The 12153-nt window shown below is 41.2% G+C and overlaps 1 protein-coding gene across 6 annotated transcripts in view; it reads right to left on the reverse strand.

The window, feature by feature from the left end:
• AKAP7 (A-kinase anchoring protein 7) overlaps nt 1-12153 on the reverse strand; it is a 125416-nt gene that overhangs the window by 28868 nt on the left and 84395 nt on the right. The window contains exons 1-2 of one of the 6 annotated variants that reach the window (XM_006046299.4): nt 4976-7269; nt 2568-2636 (exon numbers count right to left, since the gene is read on the reverse strand). The exons of 3 other annotated variants lie outside the window; for them this stretch is intronic. In XM_006046299.4, coding sequence (XP_006046361.3) covers nt 2568-2636; nt 4976-5024 — 118 coding nt within the window. In that variant the 5' untranslated portion in view covers nt 5025-7269. Of the gene's footprint in view, nt 1-2567; nt 2637-4975; nt 7270-12153 lie in introns of those variants that run through there. 2 more of the 6 variants (XM_044924226.2, XM_006046300.4) reach the window with 2 other exon arrangements.

Here is a 12153-nt window from a genome sequence, read left to right on the forward strand (position 1 = left end):
AATATTTATCAGTTGAAGTGAACTGAATTACTCTTCCTAACAGCTCCCATAAATTTCATTGCCACTAAAATGGAACATGAAAGCTCAGAAGAAATCAAAGACTTTTGGTTTCTTCACTAGGTTTAGAAATATTTGTTCCAGAATGGATGTACTCTTAGACACACTGAGTATCTTCCAGAATATATCTGAAGCCTTTTGGTTGCAGGTGATAACAATTTAGCCCAAGCAAGTTAAACAGAAAAAGAGGGGAAGGATTTATTGCTTCACAAAATACAGGTCTTAGTCACGGCTGAACTCAGAGACTCAAACAATATCATCAGGACTGTCTCTTCTTCTCTCTCCTTCTCTGGCCTCTTTCTTCTGTGCTTCACCCTCAGGAAGATTCCCCCTAACTCCCTATCAGCTAGCAATCTTGTGCTTACATTCCTTTCACTCACAACCCAAAAGGAAGACAGATCCTTGATCAACTCTTAAGAAAGACTCTGGTCAACTCCACGTGGACCACATGTCCCTTGAACATGTGCACATGTCCCAGGGCAGGGAAGCCTAATGTCATGATGGACAGACCCCACAGAGAAGGGGAGGGAGTCCCCCAGAGGAAGGGCAGCTACACAGATAAATGCCATAAGGCTGCTCAACAATTAAAGGCCTGAAATCCCGAGTCCCTTCCCTTCCTGGCCATGATGGAAATAAAAACAGAGTCTTCCAGGCTGACATCTAAGGTGACTACAGTTGTATAGTATGGTCTCATTCATTACAGAGGAATTGTATTTACTGGGTCTATAATGAGCCAATAATCAAATTCCAAATCATCAGAAACAAACTATCTTCAGATTAGACTCATATTTATAAAATAGTACAAATGATCTGTTTAACTCATCCCACACAGAAAGACTAAGCTATTTGTCAGCATTACTTTGCCGATAAAGGTCCATCTAGTCAAAGCTATGGTTTTTCCAGTAGTCATGTATGGATATGAGAGTTGGACCATAAAGAAAGCTGAGCGCCAAATAATTGACGCTTTTGAACTGTGGTGTTAGAGAAGACTCTTGAGAGTCCCTTGGACTGCAAGGAAATCAAACCAGTCAATCCTAAAGGAAATCAACCCTCAATACTCACTGGAAGGACTGATATTGACCTGAAGCTCCAATATTTTGGTCACCTCTTTTGCGAACAGCCGACTCATTGGAAAAGACCCTGATGCTGAGAAAGAGTGAGGGCAGGAGAAGGGGGCAACAGAGGATGAAATGAAAGGATGGCATCACTGACTCAATCAACATGAGTTTCAGCAAGCTCCAGGAGTTGGTGATGGACAGGGAAGCCTGGAATGCTGCAGTCCATGGGGTCACAAAGAGTCAGACACGACTGAGCAACTGAACTGAAATGAACACAGAATGACTGTATTAAAACATATTTCATATGAAAAAGTAAAAGGTCTATGTATTATTTAAACACATACTTTTAAATTAAGATGTTTCTTGTTAAAATACATATTCTCTGTGTGTGTGTGTGTGTGTGTGTATTTGTGTGCTTAGTTGCTCAATCATGTCCAACTCTAAGTAACCCCATGCCCTGTAGCCTGCCAGGCTCTTGTGCCAGGCAAGAATATTGGAGTGGGTTGCCATTTCCTACTCCAGCAGATTCTTTACCACTGAGCCACCTGGGAAACCCTAAAATACATACTAATGCTCTTATTTTCAGCATCCTAGACGGCCAGGGCTAGAACGTAACTGAGCTGTCAGTGCTCCCAACCATTAGCTGTTCTATCCTCCGCTAACACATGTCCCTTTGACAAATCACCACAGGATGGACATTCACCTGCTTCATTCCACATAAAGCAAATGTACTTCAAAATGGGAAAATTTGCAACAGGAAGGGAGCAAGTAAAATGCTTTCTGAATTAGCTACAGAGGTATCTCTTATAGTGATTAAAGCTTCCTTTTCAGGTTTTTTAGCGAGACTGACAAACTGCAGGGGCCAATAAGCTTGTATTCCTGTTCAAGAACAATGCCTTCAGGAAGTTCACTATGAGACAATGAGGTAAAATTCAAAGAACACAAGTGCTATAAAAGACTTCAGCAAAAACTTCATCAGAGACTATTTACAACACTGATTAATCCTACAACATCTGCAGAAACATTTCATGGTAAGTATGGTCCTGTGTAGCAAGGGAAAGTTCTTAATCTTCCAAGAAATATGCATTTATTGTCAGTCTATTCTACCTATTGTGGCCAAAAAGTATACAGTTTGAGAAAATGTTCCACTGCTGGGCTTTAAACAAAAATGGTCTAGCTGCTTTGTGCTGCATTTACTGAAAAATAAACTATGATGAATTCTACTAGATTTGACTACTCACCCCATTATCAAGATTTCTGGCTGTGCATACAGTTAACTTTTCACACAAACATCGCCCTTGCACAAGCTGATTTTTTTTTTAATCATTTTGCTTGATTAAAATAGTAGCACTAATAAATCATTGAGATGAGAATACTTTCTCTCTACCACCCCCAAGGGCAAAGGCAGGATATAACAGCAGCAGGAGTGGAAAGGGACCATTTGACTCTTACCACTTGGCCAGCTGGGTCCCTCCCTTCTGTATCTCTGCAGCACTATAGAGGATGGGCTTTCCAACTCGCCTGTGTTTTGGGAACGACAACCACAAATGTAAACATTTACCAAAAACTCATTTAATTCCTCATTCGAGCTGCTCTCAGAAGGTACATTCTGGGGCCATCACCCTTTACAATGGAATTAGAAGGGTGTGGGCATAAGCACTCTTGTGCTCTGCTCCTTGGAGGTCCTCACTTAGCTCAGAGCAGGCTAACAAGGCTACTAGGTGGGCTCACAAAAATGAAAAAGACCCAGAAGCTTACTGCCAACCCAGTAGCAAGATCAGGCCCTCCCAAACATCTAATATGGGTTCTTTTACATGCAATCAACACAACTTATGAACTGAATATTTATGTTAGTGCTAATTTACATGTTTCTTGAAGCACACTGGCTAAGAATTTCTCTGCCTTTTTTTTCAAGTCCCCTTTTTAAGTACTGGTAGACCATCAGCATAGCAGTGCCTGGCAGAGAACCTTCTCTTTAGACCACCCTGTAGCAAAGAAATTAAACACAACACCAGACAACAGCTGATGGGGTATATGAATACAGCATGAAGAAAACAGTGAAGCAAAGAGAAAATCAAAGACAGATGAAAGAATAATGGGGAGAGAATGGGGACGATCCAGGGGCCAGTAGGCGTGAATGAGAGGAGAGGGGGCATAAATGCTTCGATTCCAACCATAATTTGCACTTGGGACTTGAACTTCGCTTCAGACACAGTGGCTTGTCTTCATTTTCTTTTTAAAATGTTGTAAGTTGAGAAAGGAAGCCCCCCAAAGTACTTCCTGTTGATCAATATTGAGAGGTGCTGTATGTAAAACAAAAGACTTTGCATTCCCAGGGTCACAGGTGAGAAAGAAAAGAGCAAATTCCTCATCAAGGTAAAGCCTGGCTTCTATGATTAGAGAAGAGGAGGCTGCTCACCGACAGGGGAAAAAGAGAAAAGAGAACACAAGGAAAGCAGGACTCTAGGAAAACCTGGAGCAGTGGACTAGGAAGTGGGGAAAGGAAAGAATTCACTCTGCCTACATCTGTCCAGACCAAGGTTTTTCCTATGCAGATCTACCTCGAGGAATCAATCAATCAACCAAAACCCTCAGTTAGACACATGGATCATTCTGACAAATATCTGAAAAGTTTCATGGTGCCGAATGCATATCAGTGCTCACTGTTAGAAAACGAACATCTCTGTTGCACAAAGTCATATCAGGTGTTCAGCTCAGGACCACTGTATACCACAGAGTATCATTTTCACCAGTAAAATTTAGAGCACAGCTGGGGACTCCTGTTAGTAAGCAAATACTCCGAAGTCTCCTAACACTTATTCCAAAGCATTCCCAGAAGATTTCTTGTAAAACCTGGCTTATTTTCCCAAGTGCATAGGTATAAGATATGTATTCATTACTTTTAAACCTGTCTCTGGCTAGTTTCCTGAGGAACAAGAAATAAAAGCCAGATGTGAATCTTTGAGTATCTGAATCTGATATTGAGAGATTCTGTTGACCTATTTAAATTTCAATAAAGCACTGATGTAAAAGAAATGTGGCTGCAAATTTTAATAAGCACGTCTGTGAACATTTTTACTGAAAAAGAAGTAAAAATTCAATACTTGGGGGTAACTAGTGTAAGGCAAATCTATTCGGGATGTTAATTACAATGTGGGTACTGTTTTAACAAAGTTGAAATGTAAGTGAATACACTTAAGTCAGGGAGGAAAACATTTCAGTGCAAATGTCATCACTTTAAGTTCTGTTTTCTGGGCCATAAGCAGATGTGGAACCTGACTGACATTAGTTTAAGAATATTCAGTGAGGTTTTTGCAGAAGTCAAAGTGGCATCCCTCGTCTGGAGGGATCTTACAGTTACACCCAAATTCCCTCTACGGAGAACAAAGCAGAGGACACACGAAAATATCTGCAAATGTATAATACATGTCATTTCCGAGCCAGCTTTACTTCTCTATATGTTATTATTGAGCACTGCTCTGAAAACCTCTCAATTTCAGAGAACACAAATGAAGTCTGGCCTGTATAATTTGTCAAATTGCATGCAGTGACATGCAGAGAAACTAAAAACTAAGACTCTAATGTGATAAAAATAAGCTGTAAAATTCCAACAGAAGGAAGATGAAATTCTAGATCTTTAACACAGCCCTATTCATTGAGTGACTGTACTCTGATGGTTAATTATTAACTATATACCTACCCACCCTTTTAAGAAATACACATGAAAAATCAGAGCTCCTTATTCTCCTGTTTCCCACAAGGGGGAAAAAAAAAAAAAAAAAACCCACTACCCCTAGAAGAAGACAGTCACTCTAAATAGCCAAGCACTTAGGATTCAGCACAGTGCAAATCCCACTTACTGATTTTTTCCTCGTCTCTTGAGAAAGGAAAGCAGCATAGCTGGCCCATGGCACTGGCGCTCTCTCTCCCGCCTGGTGTTCTCCCCGGGCTCCCCAAAGAGCAACTGCAGTTTACCCCACGGTCCGCGAGCACACCGTGCCTCCTCCACTCCCCGGAGCAGCACAAGAGCAGGGAGAGCGGCGGCGGGGATGCTCTCAGACGCGGGGGCTCTCGCAGCCGCTGGGAGCAGGCAGGCTCCACCTCCCCGGGACCCAGCCCCACGCAGCTGATACGCGGCTGGCTTTCGGGGAAGCGGGACTGGCTTTCGGGGAAAGAAGCTACCCTACGCTCGCCTAATTCTCATAAAACTGGGAGCTCTCGCCCTGAGATGAGTGCCACGTGCGCTGCGCGGCTCTGCAGATATGTCTCTAAGAGGTAGTGGAGAGCAAACCACAAGGAGTCCTTTCTCCTGCAGACAGATACGGTAATTACACAGGGAAATTCAAAGGGGGAGAGGGGGGACCATATATTCTGTCTGCGACTTAAAAAGGAAGAGCTTTCTTTTATCCCCAGGAAATTTTTATTTCTTTGTTTCAGAAACAGGGAACCTGACTTTGCAGAACACAGAAAACACAAGTTGGAGTACCAGGAACTTCAAGCTGCAAGAAGGGTAGAATGGCGAAGTGGAGGAGGGGTATAAAAGAGACCATCAATTGTCATCTGCACGTTACAGTTTATCATTTAAATATCTGCTTTTTTAAACACTGCCGTGTTTCTCTACTAAAGCATTAAATCAATACCATGAATTTTTAAATTAGAGCATCAAAGTATGTCAGTAGCCCAGAAAATGCCCCAAATCACTGAGAAAAAGATCAGTAATAATAGCATCTTTTCTGAATAAAAACACAAGGTGGTTAAGCAAATTCAGGGATGGCAAAACAGCTGATTTCCAGACACGATATATTCTGAACTTCATGCAATCGTTCATGTAAAGATTTCATGTAATTGTGCCAAATCTGTTATCTTGCATAGGGAAGAGCTTTATCTTGCAACACTACAGGAAGGAAAGACTGCTCATGGTGCCAGGAATACCACCCAAATTCTTAGTCTATTCCTCGACTTTTCAGCTAGGCACTCACACCCATTCACTGGGCACTGGAAGGAGAAGGCAGTGGGTAATGATGAAAATTTCCCTGGTTTTGAATGCAGTGTGTCTATTTTCCTACTCATCTGAAGGAAAAAAGTATACAGTCTGGAGGAAAAAGAAAAAAAAAAACAATTTTTTAAATCCTAACCATTACTTTGTGTGTTAAAGAAACATCTGCAGTGAACACACTTCACTGAGGAACATAAGTAACTCCTGGCATCCCTAATCCTGGCATTGGTGTAGGGATAGAAGCTTTAGAAATAAAAAGCCAGAGGTCTGAATCTCAGATCCGTCCGGTATTAACAGTTCTGAAACGCTGACCCCCTCTGTCTGAGTTTTGATATCTTCATCTGTAAATCTGGTAAACTCACTATAAAATTTTAATTTGTTACTGCACAGTAGGTGGTGTTTGGGAGGAGGGAGAGAAGAGAATAGACTGAATATCTCAAGTCTTTCCAGCACGCTAGCAATCGCACCTCCGCCTCTCCCAATTCTGGCGCCCTCTAGCTGCCATCTTGAGTTACTGCTTACACCTGTCACGTCCAAGCAAATAGCCCCCTCACTCCAATGCAACCTCCAGGGGATAGTGTCCTGTGATGAACTCTACCAACTTGACTTTTATTAATTAAAGTCAAGTTTATTTACTAATCCCCTGTTGGCACTACTACTGAAAACGTACAATTAAGAATGAAACCTATAAAATGTATTGTTAGATAAGTGTGTATCCCAGGATGTCCTGAAATCCAAAGGGTGGAGTGGGGAGGATGGAGTTATAAAATGTTAGAGGCTTTTTTCCCCCATAAGCATTAAAAGTGAATTAAGCATAATAAAAGATTAGAAAACTACTGAAAAACTCAAGAAAGGAATTTTAAAACTGGCTTGCTGCTGCTGCTGCTGCTAAGTCACTTCAGTCGTGTCCAACTCTGTGTGCAAATAATTAGCATATCGTTTAACCTCAAAGAGGGGATGGAGTCTATGCTCAAGGTCACTAAGGTTTATCTCAGTTCTAAAAGGCTGCAATTTCACACTGTAGGTTTATGGCTACTTCTAGCTTCAATCAGTCAATCCTAAAGGAAATCAGTCCTGAATATTCATTGAAAGGACCGATGCTGAACCTGAAACTCAAAAACTCTGGCCACCTGACGTGAAGAACTGACACATTGGAAAAGACCCTGATGCTGGGAAAGATTGAAGGTGGAAGGAGAAGGGGATGACAGAGGATGAGATGGTTGGATGGCATCACTGACATGATGGACATGAGTTTGAGTAGGCTCCGAGAATTGGTGATGAACAGGGAAACCTGGCGTGTTGCAGTCCATGGGGTCTCAAGAGTCGGACACGACTGAGTGACTGAACTGACTGAGCTTGGAATTTCTAAGAATGGTTTTCACACTGCATAGTTGTGAGTTTTTTCAATAAAGATGATTCCTTCAACATAAAATTAAATGTGATTTCACTCCTATAGATTTCACAAAGGCTTTCATATGCATAAATTTTTAATTCAAAATAACTAAGAAATTCATGTGTCTGGATTTTTTCATTTAGGAAACAAACTATTTCATATATATATGAAATTCTGGTCAAAAACTAGAACTTTCCCCCCTGCCATTCCATGCCCCCCTCCCAAATGTGAATAAGTATCATGCAGGAGGATGTAGAAAGTAGTCATATATTACCCAATTATTTGGGAATACAACAGTATATAATTAAGTTGAATAGTTTAAGGTGGAAGCCCCACCACAGTTCAGTTCACTCACTCAGTAGTATCTGACTCTTTGCAACCCCATGGACTGCAGCACACCAGGCCTCCCTATCCATCACCAACTCCCGGAGTTTACTCAAATTCATGTCCATTGAGTCAGTGATGCCATCTAATCATCTCATCCTCTATCATCCCCTTCTCCTCCTGCCCTCAATCTTTCCCAGCATCAGGGTCTTTTCAGATGAGTCAGTTCTTCGCATCAGGTGGCCAAAGTATTGGAGTTTCAACTTCAGCATCAGTCCTTCCAATAAATATTCAGGACTGATTTCCTTTAGGATGGACTGGATCTCCTTGCTGTCCAAGGGACTCTCAAGAGTCTTCTCCAACACCCCAGTTCAAAAGCATCAACTCTTCGGTACTCAGCTTTCTTTATAGTCCAGCTCTCACATTCATACATGACTACTGGAGAAACCATAGCTTTGACTAGACAGACCTTTGTTGGAAAAATAATGTCTCTGCTTTTGAATATGCTATCCAGGTTGGTCATAGCTTTTCTTTCAAGGAGCAAGCGTCTTTTAATTTCATGGCTGCAGTCACCAGCTGCAGTGATTTTCAAGCCCCCCAAAATAAAGTCTGTCACTGTTTCCATTGTTTCCCAGGATGGGACCAGATGCCATGATCTTAGTTTTCTGAATGTTGAGTTTTAAGCCAACTTTTTCACTCTCTTTAACTTTCATCAAGAGGCTCTCTAGTTCTTCTTCACTTTCTGCCATACCTCACTCTTCCCTAACTCACAAAAACAATCAAGTAGTAATTTAAAATTTTAAAATAATTGCTAACAGCAAGGGAAACCATAAACAAGATGAAAAGACAACCCTCAAAATGGGAGAAAATAATGGCAAACAGAGCAACTGACAGAGGGTCAATCTCCAAAATATAGAAGCAGCTCATGCAGCTCAATATCAGAAGAAACAAACAACCCAATCAAAAAATGGGCAGAAAACCTAAACAGACATTTCTCCAAAGAAGACACACAGATGGCCAACAAACTCATGAAAAGATGCTCAACACTGTTCATTATTAGAGAAATGAAAATCAAAACTACATGCTGCTGCTGCCGCCGCTAAGTCACTTCAGTCATGTCCGACTCTGTGCGACGCCATAGACGGCAGCCCACCAGGCTTCCCCGTCCCTGGGATTCTCCAGGCAAGAACACTGGAGTGGGTTGCCATTTCCTTCTCCAATTCATGAAAATGAAAAGTGAAAGTGAAGTCACTCAATTGTGTCGGAATCTTCGCGACCCCATGGACTGTAGCCTACCAGGCTCCTCCATCCATGGGATTTTTGAGGCAAGAGTACTGGAGTGGGGTGCCATTGCCTTCTCCCCAAAACTACATGAGGTGTCATGATATATCTGATGCTTTTGAACTGAGAGAGTCCCTTGGACTGCAAGGAGATCCAACCAGTCCATCCTAGAGGACATCAGTCCTGGGTGTTCATTGGAAGGACTGATGTTGAAGCTGAAACTCCAATACTTTGGCCACCTGATGCAAAGAGCTGACTCATTTGAAAAGACCCTGATGCTGGGAAAGATTGAGGGCACGAGGAGAAAGGGATGACAGAGGATGTGATGGCTGGATGGCATCACCAACTCAATGGACATGGGTTTGGGTGGACTCCAGGAGTTGGTGATGGCCAGGGAGGCCTGGTGTGCTGCGGTTCATGGGGTCGCAAAGAGTCGGACATAACTGAGCAACTGAACTGAACTGAACTGATATATCTATCAGAATGGCCATTATCAAAAAATCTACAATAAATGCTGGATAGGATGTGGAGAAAAGGGAAACCTCTTGCACTATTGGTGGGAATGTAAACTGATACAGCCACCATGGAAAACAGTATGGAGATTCCTTTAAGAAGCTAGGAGTAAAACTACCATATGACCGAGCAATCCAACTACGGGGCATACATCCTGAGAAAACCATTAACCGAAAAAGACACACGTACCCCAGTGTTCACTGCAGCACTATTTACAATAGCCAGAACGTGGAGGCAACCTAGATGTCCACTGAGAGATGAATGGATAAAGAAGTTGTGGTACATATATACAATGGAATACTGCTCAGCCATGAAAAGGAACAAATCTGAGTCAGTTCTAGTGATGTGGACAAACCTAGAGCTTTTCATATAAGGTAAGTCAGAAAGAGAAAAACAAATATTTATATTAATGCATATATATAGAATATAGAAAAATGGTACTGATGAACCTATTTGCAGGGCAGGAACAGAGACGCAGATGTAGAGAACAAATTTGTGAACGCAGTGGGGAAGGAGAGGGTGAGATGAACTAAGAGAGTAGCACTGAAATACAGACATTACTGCGTGTAAAAGAGACTGCTAGTGGGAAGCTGCTGCATAGCACAGGGAGCTCGGCTTGGTGCGCTGTGACGAACTAGAGGGGTGGGAGAGGGGTGTGGGGGGGAGGTTCAAGAAGGAGGGGATATATGTATACTTACGGACAGTGGAGTTTGGCAAGCTACAGTCCATGGGGTTGCAAAGAATCAGATATGACTAAGCAACTAACACATGGCTGTTTTGCACTAAGCAACTAACACATGGCTGCTTTGTTGTATGGCAGAAACCAACACGACAATGTAAAGCAGTTATCCTCCAATTAAAAATAAATTTGAAAAAATAAAAATAATCACTAACACTTACTGGACACCTGCCAGGCACATGTTAAGTGCTTGACATTTACTCATTCATTTCATCTTTACCACAGCTCTGAGGTAGCTACTATTAATACTAACCCCATTCCACAGGTGAAAAAACTTGAGAAAAAAGTTCAGAAAAGTAACTTGGCCAAAATCTCCCCAAGAGTATGTGACAATAATGGGATCTGGACTCAATCTGTCTGGATGCATAAGCCCTGAGCATCTCATTGCAGGGTTCCATGTTATTTAATATAATTTGTGTGTAGTATCGGGTATTTATTGGGTTGGCCAGAAAGTTCATTTAGGATTTTACATAACATCTTAACGGAAAAACTTTCTGGCCAATGCAAACACTTTATGAAACCTCTTACAATTTCAGAATAATGTTCAGAAAAATAGTTATTTAACCAAGCTCTATGGCAATATGTTTTAAATGCCTTGTTTTCTTATGTTTTGTCACCAAATCCTTTTATTAATGGTGCAAGAGTAATATAATCCTATTTTAAAACAAAGGACCTAAAGACAGATCCCTTATTGGAGCTGGAGCCTGGCCCTGCTGCCTGCCATGCCTTAGGGAAATGATTCAATGAAGAACACAGGGCACCAGAATGACCCCAGGAAGCATTCATCTTCCAGGAAAAAAAAGCAACTCAGACCATTCACAAGTGATCCCCCAAAATATTAGTGGAGTTTTATTAAGGGGTTAAACAGACTCCTTTCAGTAATATATAGAGATCTACCATAACTAGATTAAAAAAAGAAGTTTAACGTCAATGATAAAAAAAATATCTGCTATGATTTCATGTTCATAAATTTAAAAACATAACCTTTTCATGTTATCTTTTCTCACAGGCCTGGCTACAAACCAACCATGGTGTTGACAGTTGCCCATATCAGCTATAGCTGTTTGAATTTTTATTATAATGGTGGCAATGGCAGGAATACAACTAAAAGTATGAGGGGTGGCAGCCGTCTCTTCTTCATGTTCTTTGAAATATCAGCTCTGATTACTGTCTCCAGTGAAAAACACAATTCTTAACTATGACCAAAGACTCTATTCTCTGTGTCATTGTTTGGCTTTATGTTCTATCTATAACTTAAAACATTTATATGTGGATTTCTGAGCAACCTTGTTATAAAAGTCTGACTCAAGATAAAGAAAAAGATCTCACTGTAATATTTTGACTCTATAAAACTGCAGCAATGACCAATTCTTCTGAGACTTCCAGTTCATTAAGAAAGGAAATCTGAGTTTAACAACTTACAGAAACAAATGAGAAAGAAAATAAAAGGCAAATGTTCCTTTAGTCAAAAGAATGGAGACAAAGAGAACATAAAATCATGAAGTGTAAACAGAGGGGGGAAAATGCTTTATCCCTCCAAATTCTGGAAGCAAGCCTTAGGAGACGTGTCTTTAAGCACAGAAGGCACACTTCAGGAAGACTTCCTCATAAAACAGGTAGCACGCTTATGGGAACTGTTATGCCAAGAAATGTCACCGTTTCAGTGAAAAGATACGTAAGTTCAAGAAGTGCTTGACAATTGATGGAAATACAATTCATGAAAATTGGGATGTTTTGGAATATATCATAATTTTTAATGTTGACATCAGGGTACCAAAAAAACAAACCGCTA

This window comes from Bubalus bubalis, chromosome 10, assembly GCF_019923935.1.
Source record: "Bubalus bubalis isolate 160015118507 breed Murrah chromosome 10, NDDB_SH_1, whole genome shotgun sequence".
NCBI classification, from domain to species: Eukaryota; Metazoa; Chordata; class Mammalia; order Artiodactyla; family Bovidae; genus Bubalus; species Bubalus bubalis.